The sequence below is a fragment of the Akebia trifoliata genome, chromosome 4 (assembly GCF_017979445.1).
Source record: "Akebia trifoliata isolate Shusen 1 chromosome 4, ASM1797944v1, whole genome shotgun sequence".
NCBI lineage: Eukaryota > Viridiplantae > Streptophyta > Magnoliopsida > Ranunculales > Lardizabalaceae > Akebia > Akebia trifoliata.
Window position 1 is genome coordinate 31,859,086 of NC_141378.1, and position 24,332 is coordinate 31,883,417.

The following is a 24,332-nucleotide window of genomic DNA, read 5'->3' on the forward strand; positions in this document are numbered from 1 at the left end:
GTTTCCCACAGACGGTGCCAAATTGTAGGTACAATTTCTTACACTACCTCGAGATCTTCAACTTTCTTTTTTGATCTACAGCTCCCTATGTTCCTCAAGGTGCCTGCAACACAACCTTTCCGACACTCTAATTAGAATTTAATATCAAGATTAGTATTTATATTTTAGAGGAAGAATCACTTACCTTCAACCATTCCTCTTCCTTTTATTTATAAGGTTTCCCTTACTCTTTTGTCTGCCAAACAAAATATTCCTTCTTTTTAGGTAAAGAATTAATGTGCACTTTATTATGGAATGTGTCCACATTCATTCCTTATTACATGGGGATCTTCTTTCAATTAAGGATAATCCCTTAAATTTTGAATCAAATCATATCTTACCTTATTCTGAATCCATAATCCCTTGGGATTCGATATTGTCGTTAGCTCATACTACAAAATATAGTTCTGAGTCTGAATTATTGTTCTTATCCCGAGGCGGGAATGTTGTAAATTTACCGGTTCCTCGAACTCGGTACTTTAGAAAAGTTTGGTGCATACCAAGTTGGTGAATGGTGCCAAGCGTCATGATCTTGTGCATTACAAAAAATATTCTCCACATAAGGTAATTGCTCATAAGATTCTAAAACATTCTCTTCGAGAAACAAAAGGGTTTTGGTCCCTTGAATATGGTAAAACTCCCCCCCCCCCCCCTTGGAAGGTATTTATTGTCGTGTAGTATTCATGCCTTCTCCAAGTCGCACTACTCGTGAGGAAATAAATATATGGATTGAAAGAGGTTAGAGACGTAGACATAATGGATCCACTAGAGATGGAGATTTTGGCCAATGTGGTTACGAATTACATGTACTCTGCCTCCAATGTACTAACCTTTCCTATCTTTTAATCTAATAATAATAATGGTGTGAGAAGCTCACTTCACTTCCTATTCTTTATTATCTCCATTTCAATTTTCTTTCCTTTCATTTCCTTTTGCAGAGCATAAGAATTGTCATCTCAGAGAAGTTTCTTAAGCAAGGGATTAGTGGTTAATGGAGGTGAAAGTGGGTTCAATCTAGGTGAACCTTTACCACTTAAGCTAAGTGGCACCCATCTCATATAACTATTCTTTGTGGGATACATGTTCCCAAATTCTATTGATTTATTTATGGCTATTGTGACTACATCTTTCCTTATCAATCGCAAGCCCTGTCCGATTTTAAATGACCAGACTCCCATATATATATTCAGCCATAAATCATGTTTTTGCTTATATTGAGTATCGCGAGACTAATCTCACAGCCACACGCACTACCTCCTTGAAAAGTCCTACATGCAATTGATTGAGTCGAGATCATAAGTCTCTCTCTCTCTCTCTCGCTTTCCTTTTCCTTACACAAGTTGATCTCCTTATATTTATAAAGTCCTCGATAGATTCTACATCCCACCTCCTCAAAGGAAAGACGGTTACATAATCGTGATGATAGCAACTTCAGACCACTACTCTCACTAATTTTATTTTTTTGTTGCCACCTTTGATGGGGTGTGTTATTAGATGTCATTAATAATTGGGGAAATTACTTAAAGGACCCTCGTGGAGGTACTTCTTTCTAAATAGTCCATAAGTTTTCAACGGTTGCTTGGCAGGACATTTAATAAATTTTTTTCTTTTTAAATGATCCCTGGACCTCATCTCCCACATTTCTCACGATTGAATGCCCTAACCATTTGAACTCATCGTTTTCATCCAAAAATTGGATTTTTGACACCTCAATCGAGTTTCGGAGACTCCATTCCATCAGAAAGGATTTTAGAAAGAAGAAACTATTTTCAAGGATTTTTTTCAAATATTTTGAAGATGTATGTTAAAAACAAGGGGTTTTTTAACTTTTTTTCCTTAGTTTTTAGATGAAAATAGATTAATAATGATTCTTTTGAGTTGAAATCATTTAAACAAGTTGTTATCTCAAGTTTTTAATCGATCTTTCCATGTATTTTACTCAGAAAAACTTGAAAATTGAAAATGGGTGTGGGTTTTGCCACTTTTTTTTTTTTTTTTTAAACGGTGAACTCGACAGTAATTAGAAAAGCGTCAAGTTCGACATTAAATAAAAAGTAGTGAACTCAACAATAAATAGTGGTGAGTTCAATGGAAAAAATGTGAACTCAACACTAAATAAAAAAGCGTCAAGCTTGACAGTAAACATTCTGAACTCGATAGTACAAGGGACCATTAAAAAAGAAAAAATTTACTAAATGTCATGTCAAGCTAATGTGCAAAACTTAAGAACTATTTAGAAAGAAATCCTTCTGCGGGGGTCCTCTAAATAATTTTGTTCTTTTTAGTAAAGAAGCAAAGTACATTTAAAGTCCTTTTGGGGCAATGATGTATTTTTACACTTCTTAATACAAAAACCAAAAAAGTCCTCTCCAAAACCACAAGGCTGCTTCTTTTTTTTTTTTTTTTCCTTTGAGACTCTTTCACTTTATTTTAAAATGAATAAAATTGCTAAGTCACTCATGTTCAACTAACTGATATGGTGGAAATTTGGTTTGAATGCCATCTAAATGAGGATTTGTAAAGATTTTTCTCCCATTAATGGAAAAAAACAACAACATGGTGCACGCACTATTATATTATTGAACATAACTACTATGAATCACATCTTGGTAGATCCACATACCAGAAGTTAGCTTCTAGAAATATTCAATCGCTCCAACTTTAGTTGTGTAGTAGTTCCACCAAAGGGTATCCACAACATTTGATAGAACCAAACCATGTCCCCCCCTCAGAGAAAAAACAAAAGCGCGCTACACCTATGTGAGATGTGGTGGGTGTATTGATGTTGTGCATTTTCAATTGTATTTATTTTGCAACACTATCTACCTTTTTTTTTTTTTTTTTTTATAATTATATATTAAATCTCTGAAAATAATTACTTTTTTTTTCTTTACTAGAGTAGACATGTCAGATTTTTTTTCTTTTTTAATTTTTTTTGGCGTGAAAGGTGCCAGCCCCGTCATAACTCTCAAGAATTGGCACGTGTATGGTCATGCCAGCATACCGATATGGGAATTTGAGAATGCCAAGTGAACACTACCCATGAAATTATTATATAACAAAATTCATAGCAACTATTCGAAAAAAATTCAGAAAAGAGAACATCAAAAAGCTCTACCAAAACCATGGAGTTTCCTTTCCTTGCTTAAATTCATTTACATGCATTTCATTTGTTGGTATTAAGGCATGTAGGAAATTTGATTGAGGATGAAGAGAGTAAGGAATCTAGTTTAAGATTTAAGCTCCAATAAAATTACGTTAAAAGGTTTAGGATAAATTCAAAAAATTTAAGAAAAATTCAAAAAGATTTAGATTGTAGGATTTAATTTTAACGTTTTGCAATTAAGATTACAGATTTAGGTGTATAGGTTTATGGGCTTAGATATGTAGGTTAAAGATTAAGTAAAGAGTTCAAGATAAACAATAATCAAGATTTCTTGATTTCTTGAAGATTACGAAAACAAAATTTTATGAGTTGGTTTCATGATTGGGTTAGAAAATTCTTGATAGGTTCTATATTGAATCTTGATGGGTTAAAAACAGAAGGAAAAAAAAAAAAGAATAAGATTAACAGAAAAAAATGATGATCACCATGATGATTTTCACAACACCACCAAGTTGGATGCACCAACACTCAAAGAAGAATCCAGACAACTCTGTAAATTTTACTCCAAAAGCTCTGTTAAAATGATCCAAAAAAAAAAGTGTTTAACTACTATAAAAGAAAATCCTAACAAGAAAAATACTTAACATTGTGTTTGGATTGAGGGAAGGGAAGGGAAGAGAAAATATGTTGTTTTCTCTTCTTTTCCCCTGTTTGGATTGTTAAGTGAGGAGGGAAGAGAAGGGAACAAATGCAGAATTTTGTTCCCCCCAAAAATGGAGAGATGAGGAGGGAAGGGAGGAGACGAAAATTTTCATTCCAAATTTGTCCTCGTCATTTTCAAAATTTCCAAAGAAACATGATATTGGCAGACCAACTATTACTAGTTACACCCCAAGTAATAAAATTCACAGAAACCCTAGAGATTTTTACGAAGGAGATGAAGAAGAAACCGTGGAGAGAGGGAACGAGGCGGCGACCTCAAGTAGGAGATGACTTCGACTACGAGACAACTTGAGGTATTCTCTCTCTCTCTCTCTCTCTCTCTCTCTCTCTCTCTCTCTCTCTCTCTCTCTCTCATTCTTCTGATTTTTTTTTCAAAAAACAAATAGTATTATTAGTAAAATAGTATGATTTTTTTCTCTCTCCCCATTTTGATGGTCTGGTTTTGCTGCATTTACTCTTGAAATTTTTGAAATTTAGTCATTTTATTTAGATTTGTTTATTAATTAGTTAATTTTACTGTAATTCATCTGTATTTGAATTTGATTTTACCTGATGGATTCGTTATTTTGAATTTAATCTGGATCATCTCATCTAAATTGAACATTTCTGGTGCTATTTTTTGTGGATTGAATGGATTGATATTAATTTGGTCAGGATTAGTGATCAGCTTTTACTCCTCTTATATATAGACATGGTTCTTGCAGGGGATTGGCTATAACAATCATTGAACTATGACTTCTTGGTGTTTTCTGAAGGGGACTGAATTCATATTTATACTTGAAGAAGATGGATAGTGCACTTATAATATTTCTACTTGCATGCACTTGCTATAGCCTTACTTGTTTGATCGCATTTGTTTCTAAGTGGTGATTGCTGAGTGCAGTGGTAGAGGCTTTATCTAGATTTTGTACGTCTTTTCTGGTGCATAGTTGAGTTTCCATCATTACAATTGTAGTAACATTATGAGAGTGAAAGAGTTGTTTCTATGGGAACACATCGTCGAATACTCAGTCGCTGAGCTTTAAGAGCTCTAATTACTTCTTATTGTTTTTATGATAGTTTAGTGTTCAGGCGTTACCCAACTAGCTTTAACTAACAAAATGTATGTTGCAGAGTATGGTATCTTCATCCTAGTAAGTTCTCTAACAAAATTCTGGGGATGCATCACTAGAGTCAAACTGGTTACATCATTTTTTGGGATGGTAAGCTTTAGGCTAGGCAGGACCCCAACCAGCTTTAATTAACAAATATAATGTTAGTGTATGGTATGTACGTTTTGAAGCATCTGCATACTGAATTCTTTCAAGTTCATCATAAAAAGGAGGATGCATTACTACAAAGGAATTCCTTTGCAACTTCCATAAAATTAACCATAATCCTCCAACACCTCTTAAAGAGTAAAAGAGATAGTTCTCTCCAACCAATCCTCTGATTTAGGATCAAGATTGCAAATTCAATACTGTCAAGAGTAAGTATTGACTGTTTAATTGTGCGCACTTCAAAGATATTGTTCTTCAATGGAATCAATTTATTTAAGTTCATTTCTGTTCTTTTGACTCTGCTCTACATGGATGCATCTTTCTAATAAGAAGCAGAATGTGGTTCCATGGGATGAATGTTGGACACCAGCTTTGACACTAACAATTGTGTCCAACCCATTCTAGATGCAGTTACTACTTAGTATCTCTGTCTATACTTCATAGCTTGGATTCTTGGAATCGTATCAGAAGTTTGGATACCAGACCACCCTCATAATCTCATTGTGCTGTTTTTTTTATAGGTAAAGATGATAATTGTGCTTTTTGGTTAATTCTTATCTCTAGATAGTTTATGAGGAGGCTTGTCCTCTCAGGTATCTAGGTTCTTAATGGGCTTACCCATAATGATCTGGATCTTAGACATTTTATCCACCCAAAAAGTTCATAGTTATAGTTACTCCCACTGCTACACCGAATCGCTGACCTGATGTGTGAAATTAGACGTTGCAAATTATTTATCAGAATACCACTTTGGTATGTTAAAATCCATTTCTTATCATCAATGCCCATGCAGGTTCTTGACAAATGCATATCTTCGTGAGGAGGCTCCAAACAACCATGTGGTTGAGCAACGTGTTGAATGGCAAGTCCTGAAACTTTTACTTTGTTTCTACATCAGAAAATATAGTAGTTTCTACTTGGTTGAACCTAAGTTTCTAAGCAATGCTGATTTTTCCATTGTGCATAATACTTGGACTGAATTCATAATTTCTATTGCAGATATTTTGAAGGATTATGGTGCATTAAAATTCTTATTCTTATAATTAGCTTAGTTAGAATTGAATAAAGAAACACATTTTGGAGATTTTGCGTATCATCGGTTTTATTTACTTTGTAGGGAAAGTGTGGTATCGGATTATGGTGCATTAAATATGTTATAATATTATTCTCCCTAAAAACAAATACCCAAATGGTATCATTCTTTTTGTAAATCTCATTCTCTGTATTTGCATTTTTAGATCAACATATTTTCTTAATTTGGCTTCCTGACTTTTCATTTTTTATAATAATGCTTATTCTTAGCTTCTCTTGTGTGTCTAACTAATATCTTGTGTAGCTGATATGGGGTTTCTGTATTTTTGTAGATTATTAATAGAGACAATGTCCAAGAAGGAAACAGGGAAGATTGTGGGTACATTATTAGTGGGGGAATAATTATTGTTCTAAAAAGTGTAGTGATCCCAGATGACAGCATCCTATGATGAAGATAATTTCATTCCTCGCAATTCACGTTATCCTTTGTATTCGTTACTTAAAATAAGCCAATGTGTAACTATCAGAAAATTAATTTTTTTGGTAGGATTTTAATTCTATATTTTGAGAGCAAGTCAATGTCATCATCCATATGTCATTAGTGAATAATATTATGTCAATAAAGGAAAGTTTTAGATTTCTTGTATATTGTTTTAATTTCATATTTAACATATCAAATGTTATTTTTGTGCAGGTAACAAGCATGCTTTGGTTAGTGGGTTAGCATTAGGAAATGGGCAACCCTCTTAAGAATTCCAAGAACCTGAAATTTTGTTAAAGAAAATGAAAAAAGAGATATAACAGTAAATATCCACCGTAAAATCCCTTAAAAGTGTCGTTCGACAATAAAAACCATATTTATCCATTGTTGTAGTAATGAAGTTTGACAATTTTGAAAAATTGTTGTATTCTATAATAAAAATATTGAACTTGACACTGTAAAAATTATTCAGATTTATTTGTTTTTTTATTATTTTTCGACTTCAATAGTGTATATATATATATATCATCGTTGTCAAACGAATACTCCAATAAAAAATTACAACAAAAATTTGAAAATTTTAGATAAATTACAAAAATACTCTAATTTTCATAATTTCATCTCTCCTAAATTTCCAACCCTGATAAACTTAATAAAAAGACACTAAAATTATTAATCGACCTTAAAAAAATCTATAATAAAATCATGGGCTAATAAAACATTAAAATAAATCCAAAAATATAAAAATAAATCCGCATTAATAAACTCAAAAACTTTACTATTCAAAATTTGATGGGCAATCAAGAAACATGTTCATGACATTTCCTTGCATAAATAAAATTAGAAATCAATGCGTTCATGAAAATGCAGGAGTATCACCCTTCCTCTTCCCATGGGTGATAAACTAAGAGAAAATCGGTATAAGATGGTATCATCACAAGCAACAAAGACCAATAATAGGCCCAATTAGAAGGATCGTACAAGTAGCGAGAGAAAAACCCAATTAGGATGTAGATTGAATTAGCGAAAGCAGATATGAACACATTTGAATTATCAAAAGACATAGATTTGAAGAGAATTGAACTAAGAAGCAACAAGATTCATTCAGCTGAACCCACATTTTGGAATAAGGCTATCATGAATAATGATGATGTAAGCAAGTAGAACACTCAGGTGGAGTAACAGCCTCTCCAGTAATTTGGACTTTCTTATTGTCATATCAGCCTGTATAGCAAACTGTACCTGAATTTCAGTTGTCTACCACGTAAGGAATTCTCTCCGCTATACCTGTCGTCTCTTCTTTTGCTTCAAACAAACTATTAATCTATTACACAAAAAAATGTTTACAGCTATTGGAACAGAATTTTCATCTTTTACATTAGAAAGAACATCAACATTCCTATTTTCCCCCTGCTTTGATCTATAACTCTATAACGTATTAAGATTTGGGGACAATAGCAAATTTAGATTACCTGAATAAAAATAAGAAACAGTCAGACTAAAGCAAAATAAGTGAACTGGCCTGTAATGACTAATCTCATTTGCTCTCAAGCATGTTCAATTCCAAGCTGCCTCAAGGAACTAGGGCCAACAAGGAATATACGCCTTGAAGTTTGGTATCGGAAAACTACTATTCCTTTGTATGCTGTTCTTGGGATGCCATCCTGGAAAAAGAAGGAAAAAAAAAAAAATAGTTACATTCACAAGTCTGGAAACATGCTAGAAGCTTTAGATATTTACTGGAACAATTCTACCAAATATTGTGCCCAATTTTCAGCAGAGATGGAATCAAACAAGTTCTCTGAGCAGAAATTCTGTCAGTTTGTACAAAATTAGATGGGATACTTAGTCCATAACAAATATCTCAATCAGAAAAACAAGGTAGTTTGATAATTTAAGCAAGTTAATGACCAAACTTATCACATCTTTTAAATAGATAATAAACTTATTTTGTTGTGAGTTATACTTGGTGGGCACTTCTGGAGACTAACCATCCATCTCTGCCTGTCCACTTGAAACACCTCAAAAATTGTACAAGCACTTTGAGGTTGTGATGACATTAAAGGCTAAAACAGTGGTGATGTCTAACATTTCATATCTAAATTCCTCCCAGCCAAACCACGAATATCTGAAGACGAAAGCTTATTGTGATGCTGATTGGGTTGGTTCCTCAAATGATTTGTTGTTCTATGAGTGGGTACTGTACTTTTCTTGATGGTAAGTTGCTACCTACATTGCATCAAACCCAGTATCAAAATTGGATTGCACTTTGTAAGGGAAAAAAAAAATCATTTCCACCTCATTGAAAAATCGAATGTGTACAGCTGCTCATAGTGCCAACATCCTCACTGAAAAAAAATCACAGTTGCTATTATTGGTGATTATTTACTGAATGTTCCAAGAGAATTGTGCACATATGACATCTATGCTTCAATTTGAGGGCAAGTGTTTAAGGACAGAAGATATGAGAAAATAGGGGTAGTAACGGAATATTGTATTTGTCACTTCTGAGTGGGACAGGAGAATAATTACTCTTTTTCTTTCACAGGTCTATGGGGGCAGTTTTGCTATATTTCTAATAGGAAATAGCAACCAGAAATACAGCAAAAAAGGATGCTGTAAATAGTAACCACGAATTATGACTCACGTCACACTCTCTTTTCTCTCCTCTCTTTTTGGATTCTCCTCCTTTCTCTCATTTTTCTGTTTCTTCCCCAATTAATAATCTTATATATTTTACTTCGATCCATGTAACTTTAATACATACAACAATGGTTGTAACAGATCAACAGATGAATCCATCTTAAATAGTTTACGGGTTGAACCTACCCATTTGTTACACTTTGTCCCATTTCCAACTAATGGAGTAAGTCATGTTACTGCCAAGGTGATTGTTGAGAAGATGAAAAGCATATACAAATAAGTGCAAACTTGAAGCAAGCATGCAAGGGTGTTTGGCATTCACATTTTTCAACTTAAATATCTGCACTTTGGATCTTTTTGGAAGAGAAAATTTAGATGTATTTGTTTGTGTACAGCTCCATAGTTATTTACTTCATCGTTTCTGCATTAGGTTGTGTGAATTCCATCAGAAATGGATACTGCCCGTCTACTTATCTTAGCTCCAGTAATTTCTTACTTATTATCAGTGAAAGCCAAACATACTTCAATCCTTACATGGAACATCACAAACTAGAGCTTCAACCGAGAAGTAGGAAGAATTCAGGCATCTGCTTTCCAAGATAAAGTGTAGGGGAAATAAAGAAACAAAAGGCCAAAAGGGAGACTAAGTTACCTTCCATTCTTCAAAAATTCCGAACTGCCGGGCTATCCGTTCAAAGTCTGCCTGGTCTTTGTACTGAATGCGCACATCGCCATCTATATTATATGCCTTCAAAACAGCATCTGTCCCATGGACAGGTTTGGCATTTGACACAATGTTCGCAAAGTGCCTTAAATAGTTGTCCTGTGTAGCAAGATATGTATTATTGCACACAAACAACTAAATATGTTCATTTCAAGTAACTACATTGGAAAATAACTTTACCTTCGCCAGGTAACTCAGATCCATTGATTTCCAATCAACCTGATAGAACAGATCAAAAATAAAAATCACATGAATAACAAAAAATAGACAATCTAAAATAGATGATACCTACATGGGCATCATTCAGCTTGATAGGCTCCAGATATTGTTTGAAGAACTGTCCCATACTAGAACCCTGCATTGAAATCTCAACTAAGTAGGCAAGAAATAGAACTTCAATTGAGGGAAGTTATAGAAGGTAGAGAGAAATTCATATGAATAAGTATGGACATTGAAATCAGAGAAACCCCGTCCACTTTAGGATTACATCCATGATAGACAAGACCTTAATGGTGAAACATTTAACGAGTAGTTTCCAAATCTTGAACACGTGCATGATGCAGAAAGGGGTAATTTCTTTCAATGGAGTTTCTGGGCGTGAGTTCTCCATCATTCTTGGTGTGATTCCAAGGTCCTATCCTTCTATCTAAATCCTTTCTCTTCTAGTTTTATTTCTTTTTTCTTGATTTTCTTGAATTCTTGAAACCCCTTTTCCTTAACTTACAACAAAACCTCAACCCTTTACCTTATAAACCTAAACGCTTAACTATAATTCTACAATACCATAATTAAACCCTGCAACCAAACCCTTTTGGGTTTACCTAAACTTTTAAGGTAACCTTCTTATAACCCAAATCCTTAACCAAATCCCAAATCAGGTTCCCTACACCCCTTATTTCATCTTCTTACCTCACCGTCCTACATCAAATTGGTAATAGAACCTAAGTTCAGGCAACGCAAATTAGCAGATCACGCCGAGCAAAGATGGACCTGACAGGCATGTTTTCAAAGAAGTTAACAACTATGTTGTCAAACTTACGTTGAACGTGCCACTCTTTAGCATACTTTCGTTGTGTTCGTGACCGTAATATAAAGGAAAGCAAAGAACACAAACAACTACGTGAACATCGGGATAAAGAGTTCAAGCAATAAAACTTATGTTACAAGTGCAATCGTCTTGGACACTATAGATCAGAGTGCTCAAACTGGGAGAACAAAAAATATGAGATCGACGTCAATAGGCCTAAATTGAAGGTGAGTAATAAGCAAGTCAAGGAAGAAATCTATGAGTATGACCTCACAGAGAATGAGATTGATGAGTGTGATGCATCATTAGTTCTTGACAAAGAATTTGTGCTTGATGAGTTTGAGTCATCGCTAAAGAAATTGGAGGAGCCAATAAATCTTGAAGAGTGCGACGAAATCTCATAATGATCTTTTGTCTTCTGCACTGGCCTCTTATGCAACGATAGAGTAAAGAGAGTACAAGCCCTGCAATTCTATATTTGGTTCAATGATTTCTACATCAAGGAAGAAATTGAATTGAAGAACCCACTCCGAGATGAATTAAAATGGAAAACTTCACCCTGAGATGCATCAATTCGTATAACGAAGCATAGCATAGTTGGATTGCACAAAGACTATCAAGCCTTCATCTGTTGGAGAATTACAACAATTTTATTTTGCAATTGTTGAAATCTTCCCAGTCGAGGAGAACTGATGGGGACATCAAAGATTGAAAGGTTGAATTTTTTTTTTTTTTTTAGGATTTTTTTTCTGATTTATTTTCAATCAGGGACTTTATTGTTAAGAGTATTTATAGCCTTGAATTTATTCACAATTATGAGAATTATACCATCACTAATTCTTATTAGTTGTAAGGGTAGTAGCAATTTTAAAATATATATATTTACATTTTATTTGAGTGTTGATCAAATCCTTGTTTGATTTGATTTCTATTTTAATGGTATAATCTTGTTAAGACTCTAGGATTAGGTTCTTTATTTAATATTTTAGTTTTATTAGGATTCTTATATTGTTTTTCTTTATATATAGATTGTATTAGGATTTATTTTACGAATAATTTTGATGAATAAAGAATTAGTTTCTTTCAATGGAGTTTCTTGGGGTGGGTTCTCCATTATTATTGATGTGATTCCGAGAAATCCTTGGCGTGATTCCGAGGTCTTAACCTTCTATCCATTCTCTTTCTCTTATAATCTTATTTCTCTTTTCTTGATTGTTTTGAATTATTGATTTTCTTGAATTCCTAAATCTTGAATTCTTGAAATCCCTTTTCCTTAACCTACAAATCTCAACATTTAACATTTTCCTTAACCTCAAAAACATAAACCCCAAACCATAATTACAAAATGTTATAATTAAACCATACAACCAAACCTTGTTGTGTTTACCTTAAACATATAAGGTAACCCTATTATAGCCCAAGTCTTTAACAAATCCCATCAAATCCCCTACCACCTTTATTTCATCTTCTTCCCTCATTGTCTTGCATCAGTTCCCAAGAAGTTCATTGATCAAATTGAAGGATAGTAAATGAAGGCCATCACTCAACAAGGTCAGTCTACAAAAGTTTCATCTTTTTACAATTTCCTGGTCTATTAGTCATTTCTCTACCAAAGAAGCCTCTAAGGAAATGCTGGTGTTCAAGATAAAAAACTTAATATACTTGTAGTACTTCATCTTGGAAAATTTTAGAGACAATTGAATGAATTTTATATTTTTTATGGGAGGAGATACCCAAATGAGTGATTAGAAGAAAATATGGAAAATTAGGAATAAGGATTGGGCCTCAAATGAAGTTCACCCAAGCTATGAAGTGTTTAGAGTTTACAAAGAATTCTATAACTGACCAAATTCATGATCGGCAACAGAAGAACAAATCAGATTTAGAGTTTACAAAGAATTCTATAACTGACCAAATTCATGATCAGCTACAGGAGAAGAAATCAGATTTAGAGTCTACGAAAAATCCTATAAAGGACCAAATCCATGATCGGCAACAGGAGAAGAAATCAGATTTTTAGAAGAAAAATGTAATGAAAATCCATTGTGCTGGTCTCTTCAAGAGATGGTGGATCAAAGAGGTTTTCTTATCATCCATTTCCCTAAGAGGATGGGAGATAGAATATCTTGGAATTTATATTTTAGGGAACCAAAAGGATTGGGAATTCAATCATGTTACCAGTTCCAAACCTGAAGGGCCTATCTTAAAGGGGCTTCTAATCCCAAATGAAGCACACTTATCCCATTTAGAAATCTCACTAGAATAGCCAATGCAGATAAAGAGAAACATATATTGGGAGATCGCTATTTAATTAAGAATTAAGACAACGTCAATATTGTAAAGTTAGCCCAACGACGGGATGTCTAAGTCAACAATGCTTTGCACATAAAATAAACATACATACATGTTCACCGAAATTGTATGTCCTGCACACTTCTGGACGAATAAACTGTCGATCTTTGTGGTTCTCTTTCAACCTCAACCAGTCGTCCCAGTAAGTATAAGCTTGTCAAGGAATGGCACTCAAATAGACAAAAACATCTAAAAGTTTGATCTAAAAACTGAAACAGAGTATGCCAAGAAGGATATGCCTTAGGCCACTTCGGTGATAGCTCATCCCATGTAGATTTTGTCAACATCCATCCAAGACCAGGGAAAAAATCTGAGCGGTAAAGAATTTCTGCAGGAAAGTATCAATAGGTCAGATAACACAGTTCTATGTTTCGTTTTTAAATGCATGGTGGAGAAATCTTGTTATGAGTGTTAGATTTCCATGAAAGATTGATAATCAAGACAACATACAATACAGGAATGATAAATTTATGTTAACTGGACCTTTTATGTCCTCAATTTAAACAAGTTAGCATTCTACCTGGATAAGTATTATTTTCCCTAATGCAGTCCACAGGGACAAACTAGTTATTTCACAAAGTTTGAGAGAAAGAAGAATGTCACAAAAATCTCAGCACCCCACTCCAGAGATTTCCTATTCCCTTCTCCAAATGTTGCAACTAGATCTCCCCTGTTTTTGGACTTTCTGTTGTTTAATTGTGTGAGAAAAAAGGGTCTAGTGACCCTTTTTGTGTTAATTGATGAAGCAAATTGTTGTAAGGATAAACATTCTGTTTGGCTGCAGGAGGCCAATGAGTTGGGCTCCAACCTCAACCCACTCCTTCAGTCATTTTCCGTTTCTTTGTGGTTCAATATAAATTTACGTATTTATGGCTTGACCCTAGCCAGGGTTACAACATGGAAAACAGTTAAGAGATGATTTTTACATCCTATAAAGCCCCATTTTACCCTTTTTAAAATGTTATTCTTTTTTATAAACAAAAATATCCCTGTGAAAAAATGACTTTACTTCTGCATACTTAGATGGGGACATTTTTATAGTTTTAAAATTTTATTTTTTAATAAAACAAAATAAAATGAGAGGATAAGATAGTAAAATAACATCTGAACTTTAACACCTTTTGTGAAAGGAGAGGTAAGTGCAATTGTCAAAATGTTAGGTGGTCAACATGAAATTATACCAAACACAGGGGATCAAAGTGTAACTTACCCTATATCTTTTCAAAGCTTTGGAGTTAATAGTGAGACATGCTTGAAAGACGACTTCTTTTTTATGATCAGTAACAATCTGAAATACTATTTATGATGAGCATGTTCATGATTCAACGTGCTCATGATTTTAGAATGATAAGGGACGAAAATGAAATGAAGTGCTGTAATTTGGATGAACTTACTGGGGTCATGCACGAATTGCTTCTGTCCGTTGTCATTCCATGAGGAAACAGCCATAATGGTCCTTTCATGATGCCATATCAAGAAAAGGATGCAAGAGATGAACATTTAGAATCTTGAAAAGAAAATTTAAATCACCCGTAAGAGCTTCCATTCATTAAGACACATACTTATCATTGTCCAGTAGGGCTGCAGCAGCCTCAAAATAGTCAAAAAAGTCTGGGGAAATCTCCATGTCATCTGTATTTCAATAACATATTGTTGCTTCATGAGTAGTATTCCACATTGTACAATGGAACAACGAGATAAAACAAAATCATAGCATTAAGCAAAACTTTCTGCACCTTCCAAGATGATTACTCTGCTCAAATTATGCTTGTAAAACAACTCATCCAATGCCCATTTGTAGTGACCTAATAAGGAAAGCAGATTTGAGTTGTGAAAAAAAAGAAGAAGAAGAAGAAGAAGAAAGCAATCCTTACTTGCAATTTTATAGTATGCGATCAGTTCTCCAGGCCTTTCAGTATGCACAGGTCCAAAATCCAAATGCTGCAACCGATTGAAACTAGTAACTCAAGAATTTCGAAATTGATTTCCGATATTAAGGATACTGTACAGGGTATCAACCTTTTCAGTTATGTTACCGAAGAGCTATTAACGACTAAAATTTTATTACAACACTGTTTCATGATGGCTCATAAAGGAAGCAGAATTGTCAAAAGAGTAAACCTATACCTTAGTAATCGAATTGTCAAGCAGATTTAAGTTATACCTTTTAGGTAAATATATGGTGAAGGTGTCAGCTTGCTAAGTTGGTTAAAGTCTGTGACTGTTTGATACCACACACCGGGTTCAAAACCCACTTTCACTGACTAATTACTAACCATTAACTTGCTTGCTATATATATATACGGCACAACATATGTCATGTGAGAAACATGCAAAGGATCAGGGAGCACACCATCCAAAGGGTTCCGCCTCAAAGATGAGCAGAATTGTCTAACTTGTTCCACAAATTTTTGAGGAAAAAAATATCTAATAAACAGTCTAGAAAAGGTCAAGCAGTTGTACTCTACCAATCAGGCTGAATTTTAACAAGGAGATCTCTCAAGTGTACCACCCATGGATGTAGATCTTCAATTTTGCAACCCAAAATGATTCCCTCAAGACCTACTTTATTTGCTAATCTCTAAGTAATCAGGTATTGTATAAATTAATGAAATATTCTGCAAGATTCAGGAGGGTATGCACTTTACAGATACAAATTTTGTAATCTGAAGAAATAATTTAATGAGTTTAAGAAAAAATTGATTTAATTTACCAAACAATTTCAGCTAGATCAAAGAGAAGCTCAAGTAAAATAGATTAAGAACAGGATTTTATCCACAAATCTCCCCAAAATCATGTAAGAATTTGGGATTTCTATTGAATAGCTGTCTGGTTTTATAAATTGGTTTTTAATCACTTGATTATATAGATTTCAAAATAATTAATGTTGAAAATCATGCATATGAATTGTTTAGAATAGATTCTATCAAAATTATATGTGATAATTGTCAAACCACTTCCCCAACAACACTGAATTCATCGAACCGAAACTTTTGAACCTCAAACCACCATTCTTTTTAGGTATACACAATTTCCTCCAACTCACCCAATGATGTTTCAGAAGAATTGTAAAAGAGTAATTGTCAAGCCTCATAATGAGAGCTTCTTGGCAGATATTTATATTAACCAATGTGTGAATGGACATAAATGCCCTTACATAGAAATAATAGAAAATTAAGAAATAAACTAGGAAATAGTAAAACATTACAAGACATTATTCTCAATACTCCCCCTCAAGATGGTACAAATATATCACTTACGCTTAGCTTAACAAAATGAGAGTTAGTGATAGAAGGACTAATAGACTTCGTTAGCATGTCGACAAGCTAATTTTAAGAAGATACGAATACTGTCTGAAGGGCACCAAATTGAACTTTCTCCCTGAGAAAGTGAACATCAACTTCTATGTGCTTAATTCTCTCGTGAAGGACAGAGTCAGGAGTAAGCATGATAGCAAACTTGTTGTCGCAAAACAATGTAGAGGAATCAGAAACAGGAAATCCCAACTCGTCGGCAAAAATTGAAGTCAAATAAGCTCACATGTACCAAGGGCCATAGTTCGATACTCAATTTTAGTAGAAGAATGGGAAACCACACTATATTTCTTACTTTTCCACGATTAAGTTACCACCATGAAAAGTACAAAAACTAGAGGTAGATCTCCTATTCGTAATAGAATCAACATAATCAACATTAGTGAAGGAAAACAAGTGAGGTTGAGCAGTAAACGAGTAGAAAAACCCAAGACCAGGACGCGATTTCAAGTAGTGAAGAATACAAATACGATAAACAACATCAAGATGAGAAGTGCGTGAAACATGCATGAACTGACTAATCACACTAACCGCAAAAGTCAAATATGGTCTAGTGTTAATTAGATAAATGAGACGGCTTACGAGTCTCTGATAAAAAGAATGATCAGTAATAGATCTCCAAATTCATTATAGAGGCGATGATTTTGATCCATAGGGGAGGAAGCAAGACGACAACCAAGCATACCAGTGTCCTGAAGAAGATCCAATGTGTATTTGCACTGAGATAGTAAAATACCATGGCTAAAATAGACCACTTCTATCCCCAAGAAGTACTTAAGAAGACCCAAGTCCTTAACCTCAAAAACATAACCCAATATCATCTTTACCCTTCCAATCCACTAGGCATCATCTCTAGTCATGATAATATCATCCACATAAACCAGAACAATCGCGCAACGACCATTCAATCATCGACGAACAAAACATGTATGATCTAAGTGGCATCTGAAAAACTCCATAAATAAAATGATCTCAGAAAAACATTGAAACCAGACTCGAAAAGACTGTTTTAGGCCATACAAAGATTTGAGAAGGCGACATACCTTCCTAGAATACTCCCCCTGAAGACGAAACTTAAAAACGAGGTTCATATAAATAACCTCAGTCAAATCACCATTCAGAAAGGCATTATTCACATCAAATTGGTGAAGAGACCATGAATGACGTGCAGTTAAAGAGATAAGGTGGCGAATAGTAAAACAATTTGCTATAGGAGCAAATGTAGAACCAAACTCCTTTCCTATAGTACGTAAATCCCTTAGCAACTAGGCGGGCCTTGTATCGATCAACAGTGTCATCCGCAAGATACTTGACAGTGAAAACTCATTTACAACCAACAGTCCACTCTCCGAAGGGAAAGGGAACAAACTCTCAGGTATGATACTTCTACAAAGCATCCATCTCAGTAGTCATAGCTGCAATCCACTGAGGATTTCATAAAGTCTCTGAAAAAGACTGAGAAATTCGAATAGAAGAAATGGCAGCAAGATAGGCCTGATAAAAATGAGCAACACCCCCTACTTACCTTTGCAAAGTGCAATAAGTAAGAGTCAAAAACATAAGAGATAGAAGCAAGAGTAGGAGAGAATATACCTGAGTCCAAGGAGGAGATTGGCAAGGTTGGAGAGGGGAGAAGGCGACGTGAGTAAACCTGAAGCATTGGCGAAGATGGAGAAAAGACCGGAGAAGGCATCACTATAGGAGAAAGAGTAAAAGAAGAGTCCTACAAAGGAAGAAAGTCTTGCAAAGAAGATGTGACACAAAAGTAGGGAACATTTTCAAAAAAAGTGACATCCATAGAATGTTTGAGAAACATGATCATAACACTGATACCCCTTTGACATAGATGAGTAGCCTAAGAAAATACACCGAATGGCTTTGTCATCTAATTCCGTGCGATGAGGAGTCGATCTTAAACAAAGCAAGTGCACCCAAAAATTATAGGTGTAATAAAAAAAAGGGTGCTATCAGGGCGAAGAACATGAAGAGGCACCTATCCCCCTAAGGTGCGACTCAGAACAAGATTAAAAAGAAATGCCGCAGTAAGGACCGCCATATTCCAATATAACTTAGGAACATGCATTTCTCGAACAAAGCAGCAGACAATGTTTATAAGGTGACGGTTCTTGCATTCCGCCACCCCGTTCTGCTCAAGAGTGTAGGAATAGGCATGCTCATGAAGGTGAGAGCGAATCCCATCAGAAATATATTCACCTCCATTATCAGATCGAAGGGCTTTAACAATGATATTGTACTAGGTCTAAATCATTTTTTAAAAGTTAATAAAATTAGTAAGCACTTTAGACCGAAATCGCATCAAATAGACCCAAGTACAACGAGAATAGTTATCTATATATGTAACATAATATTGATGACCAGTAACAACCATAATAGGGAAAGGCCATCAGAATGAACTAAATCAAACATACTATTAAACCGATGCATGCGAAGGATATAAGAAATACATGTATGTTTGGAAAGCTCACACACAAAACATTGAAACTTATGCCCACTATAAGAATTTTTTAAAATAGGAAATAAAGAATATAAGTGCTGAAAATTAGCATGTCCTAAGCGAACATGCCACAAATCTAAAAACTGATAAGTGAAAGTATGACTCCCAGAGGAGGGTAGCACAGAAGCCAAAACAGTAGTATACAGAGATCCAAACAGGTACAGCTCATCCCTCTCATACCCCTTATCAAAAATCCTCCTCGAAATCAGGTCTCGAAAAGAATAGTGAATAGGGAAAAAGGTCACTGAACAATTTAGAGATATGTTAATACTACTCACAGACAAAAGGGTAAGAGATAGGTGACAAACATAGAAAACCGAATCAAGAGAAATACCATATGATAAAGGGATGGTACCCTTATTGCATATGTGTAAGGGACTCATCAGCAAGGTGAACCTTCCTATGAGTAGCAAGAAAAATAAATAAAGTAAAATGGCTAGACTCACCAGTCATGTGATCAGAGGCACCAAAATCAGTAAACCATGTCAAGGGAGCTGGACCAAAATAAGTGAAATGAAATGCAGAAAATATACCTGGAGGCATGGTAACCGAGGCTAGTCAAAAAAGAGCGAGTATGAGCGTTGATCTGATCACAAACAATAATGGCAATCTAGGTCTGAAGCTGGTGTAAATCAACAATACTAGGAGAGACAGTGGTAGGAACAAGTGAGGAATCCACAGTGGCAGCAAAGGGAGCTAAATGCCCCAACGAAAGAGTGGTAGTAGAGCTCAACAAATGAAGATAGAGTGGAAAGCACGGGCCTTCTCATGGCCTGTCTTCCCACAATGATTGCAAATAAGACTACTCCCTCTACCACGACTATGGCCCTCTCGGCCACGACAAATATTAACAGTGCCCAAAAGCCATCCAGATTTGCATCTACTTTTCAAATAGAGTATCACAAACCGAGACCAAGACTGATGTGATGTCATAACTCTCAACAACAAATGTATAAAAAATAGGAGATCAATAATCAAATGTAGGAAGACTACAATTTGAGGAAAAAAAATGTGTAGGATCAAATCGACATACACTTAGGGTGCGAGAACCAAGAGATTATTAGAAACCTAGAGAGGAGGAAAAAATTGAGGCAAGAAACTTGAACTCACAGCAGCCTCAAATCAAGAAGAATAGTGAAAGTCTTCCTCAAAGTCGAAGAGCAAATCGTATAGCTAAAGATTTGACTTGAAGGAGGGCTCTTGCCAGCCTAAATACAATGTGTGAGTAACAAAGGGGCAAAGAACAACTCAACGACCCAAGAAACAACATAAACAGCCCATGCAATACTTGAAAAACAGTAGGGGCAGTCCAAAAAGCAGTCTAATCGCACAAAAAACAGGGCAGCCCTATCGCATAGCTCTATCAGGAGTTTTGTCGCATAGAGCAGGGGAAACCAGCAGCCCTATCATACAAACCGGCCAACATTGATTTCCCATAGAGCAGGAGCACCCAGTAGTCCTGTCGCATAGCCCAGCTAGCAGTGATATAGCATAGAGTAGAAGCAACCAACAATTCTGTCATATAGAGTAGGGGCAGAACTATCCAGCCAACAGTCCTATCTCATAGACAGCCAACAGTGCAGCCCAGCCAGCAGTACAGACCTAATCACAGCCTGTAGAACAGTCCTTATCGCATGGACAACCAGCAGTGCAGTCCAGCCAGCATTACAGACCTAATCGCAGCCTGTAGAACAGTCCAATCGCATGGACAGCCAGCAATACAACCCTAATGGCAGCAAGCAATGCAGCCCTTATCACATAGCCAGTTAACAGTATGGTCCAGTCCTATTGCATAGACCTAATCGCACAGAAAGGTCCTTATCGCAACATGCAATTAAGACCAAAAAAGAAAAAATGAGCCCCCGGAGGGGAGAACCTCCAACGAAGACTACTGCTAGGGGTTTGGCCTCAAAGATCTAAAGGGGTAGATGGGAGGAGAAGAGAAAAGGGTAGGTGGCTTGCGATGAGGCTTCAAGGGTCCAAAACCGAGGAGAAAGAATCCAAAGAGGGGCTGTCGATGGATCCTATAGGGCTCTGATACCAAGAAGAATTGTAAAAGAGTAATTGTCAAGTCTCATACTAAGAGCTTGGCCGATATTTATATTAACCAATATGTGAATGGATATAAATGCCCTTGCATAGAAATAATAGAAAATTAGGAAACTAGGAAATAGTAAAACATTACAAGACATTATTCCCAATAATTTCTTCTTCACATCCTTCTCATGCCAAAGAAGTTGCGACAAATTCTATCCAACTGCACTTCAACACTTCTCACAACATGAAAAAAGATAAGTAGTTAGGAATGCTAGTCCACACACTTTAAATGATTTATTTTTCCCCCTTTAGACAAGAACTTGGAACTCCTAACAGGTGGCAGTAAACAAGCAACAAAACAAAACACTGTTCATCAGCTGCTAGCATCTTTTACGAGAGTATAGATTATTAAAGATTAGTTATTGTCTAAATGAAGTCAAAAAGATGGCCTTTATTGATTGAATAGATAGATAAATTGAGAATTTCTCGAAGGGATATTGATTCTAGTATATGTCGAATGACTCGATTAAAAGAATGATAATTGTTGCAGGCTAATGCCATGTAAGTCAAACTGATCAGATAGATGGATAAAGAGATGGATTGAATGAAAATGGAAGTTCATCACACATACATTTTTTGTATTTTAAATTATTGAAAATTACTACAATTAAATACATATGTGTATGTGATCTATTAAAGAGCTAGTGAATGCCTATAAAGATAATTATGGTTACTTCCAAAAATAATGTATTATCTAGAATAATATTGGTGATGTTTGATCTCTTTGGTGATATAGAACACCTTGAAGAGTGGCATCACTGGTGATATTCAGGATATTACTTTCTATCTTTAATAGAAAACCTTGTTTGTATTTTGGTACCAGTTGATAGTGTAGAAATGTTTAAGGTTCACATTGGATTTGGAACCACCTTGTTGAGATGTGCCTGCTCAAACCCTCTAATTGACCTTGAATTTAGACACAAGTATCGCAATTGGCACCTCCATTGGATAGGTAATGAGAGTACAGTTTCATTCTTTAGTTTTTTCTTCAACATCGTCCAAGTGATTTGGTCTATCCAATGAGCAGGTATTATTATAAGCTGCATCGGGGGGAATGGAATGTTGCATTGATCAATCATAACCCAATAGATGACTGATGAATGCGAGTGATCGTTTCAAACAATACATAGTTAATTGCATTAACTGTATTAACCGAAGATGCTATGTCAACTCCATTAAAGTCATGGTAGTGCAAGTCAAATCTGTTGTAATCGACAATGTAACAATAATAATCTTGTTTACCGATCAACTGGTGGATCTTTAATTCTACCTCTAGGACGATGGCATGTGATTCTGGGAAAATGGCTTTCGATCAGTGTGAAAATTAATACATCTATCAAGGAAACATTGTGCAGATGATAGAACTATTGAGGAATTTTTTTATTTGAAATTGTAGAAAATGATAAAACAAACATCAAGACTCACTTACAAAAACAAAATCACAACCACATGAACTGTGAAATGAAGAACAACAACATAATTGAGAACCAAAGAGCTTAAACACAACAATTTCTGTTACTAGGAATAAAGAATAAACGGAGGTTGTTATGAACTCCCTAGAAATAATGATTAAAGCTAATATGCACACGCAATCGAGCCTAGTAGCAATTCTTACAAACCAACTGCAATCTGAAGAGGAAATCCTCAAAAATAAATAACTAAATATATAAATCAATATTAAAGTCCTCAAAGCATTTTCACCAATAGAAAATAAGGCCTACAATGCAAAATGCAAATGATAACCTCTTGGGAAACCTTTTTTCCTTTACTTGAAATATGTGACAACTTCAGATGGCCCAACAAACTGCAAAAGGAATTAAAAACTCCATAGAATATTTTCAGCTAAGGATTGCCAACCCTAAAAAAGAGAGAAAATCAGCCTAGGGAAAGATAAATTGAAATAGAACAGGAACAAGAAATACCCAAATATCTCAGGCAAAAGAAAAGGACGAGATTATAAAATGATTGATTGACACAACGTTCAACTTACATATAGGGTGGAAGTTTATAGAAATGACACCCCAGAAAACAGAAACATGAAATGTACCGGAACAATAATGCTCTTGATTGAAGTCTGCTTTCCCTCTTTTAGACAAAAACCTGGCCTACCAAAAACCTTGATGACTAGATCAATAGTTTTACTTGAATAAGATCCTCCAAGGAGCAAACCTAAATAGGAAGTTGAGAAGGAACCAATAGAGCATCCCATAACCCAACTAATGAGGCTAATTTAGAACAGTGCCACGCCACGTAGATTTTGCTTTTTGATAGATTGATAGCTCAGCCACATGATTTAAATATTTATGATCAATATGAAAATCGTGATTGAATATCTATATTTACATCTTATGACTGAAAAAATAATAAATGTTTTATTAAAAATTATTTAAACTGGTTTAAACATGATGACTCATCTAAGCTGAGATGACCCGGACGAGTCAAGCTGATCTCGGTGAGTGCTTGGGACGAGAAATCAGGTTTGAAAATCACAATCCACACCAACCGTTTGTACATGTTGGGTGGTAAAATGTCTCCTGGATATTAAACAACAAGATGCAGAGTTCTCAGGTATCACACGCCAATTAAGGAAGAGTCCCTCTTCCAAAATGGCATCACACCATGGATTTGGAGCTTCAAAGCATCAACTGAAAAACAGTCATTCATAAAATACTGTCCGTATAGGGAAAGAAAAAAACCAACTGCGACAAAGTTACAAAAATATGCTCAAAAGGCTAGTCCTGGTTGCCTCAAACCCTTCCCACCCTCCTCTCATTTGAGAGCACCATCTTTTGATGCATCTGGCATCATATCTTTATAACATTCTGACTAGATTCAGATATACACCCAAGAATGTAATATTGTCCAAAACTTAAAGTTTGAATGGGTGGAATAAACTCAACAAAACTCACTGTCCTGGTGAATTCTTAAACAGAATAACATGCTAACAACAACATAAGTATCCACAAAGCACATCAGATTGTATAATAATATACCAATTGAGAGGACATAGCATGTTAAAG

At 35.2% G+C, this 24,332-nt stretch overlaps 1 protein-coding gene and 1 long non-coding RNA gene across 5 annotated transcripts in view; one reads left to right on the forward strand and one right to left on the reverse strand.

Annotated features, from left to right (window-relative positions):
• The first annotated feature begins 3,840 nt into the window (after nt 1-3,840).
• Nucleotides 3,841-6,728, forward strand: LOC147404730 (uncharacterized). The gene is made up of 3 exons (XR_015177884.1): nt 3,841-4,161; nt 5,921-5,989; nt 6,492-6,728. It is a non-coding gene; the product is annotated as an uncharacterized LOC147404730 (long non-coding RNA).
• A 1,239-nt stretch (nt 6,729-7,967) lies between these two features.
• CGL1 (alpha-1,3-mannosyl-glycoprotein beta-1,2-N-acetylglucosaminyltransferase) overlaps nt 7,968-24,332 on the reverse strand; it is a 39,890-nt gene continuing 23,525 nt past the window's right edge. For all 4 annotated transcript variants that reach the window (XM_086440798.1, XM_086440796.1, XM_086440797.1 and 1 more), the window contains 10 exons: nt 15,261-15,327; nt 15,123-15,191; nt 14,949-15,018; nt 14,781-14,842; nt 13,624-13,714; nt 13,439-13,532; nt 10,300-10,362; nt 10,188-10,226; nt 9,936-10,106; nt 7,968-8,304 (listed from right to left, as the gene is read on the reverse strand). In XM_086440798.1, the coding sequence (XP_086296924.1) occupies nt 8,188-8,304; nt 9,936-10,106; nt 10,188-10,226; nt 10,300-10,362; nt 13,439-13,532; nt 13,624-13,714; nt 14,781-14,842; nt 14,949-15,018; nt 15,123-15,191; nt 15,261-15,327 (843 nt within the window). In that variant the 3' untranslated portion in view covers nt 7,968-8,187. The remainder of the gene's footprint in view (nt 8,305-9,935; nt 10,107-10,187; nt 10,227-10,299; nt 10,363-13,438; nt 13,533-13,623; nt 13,715-14,780; nt 14,843-14,948; nt 15,019-15,122; nt 15,192-15,260; nt 15,328-24,332) is intronic.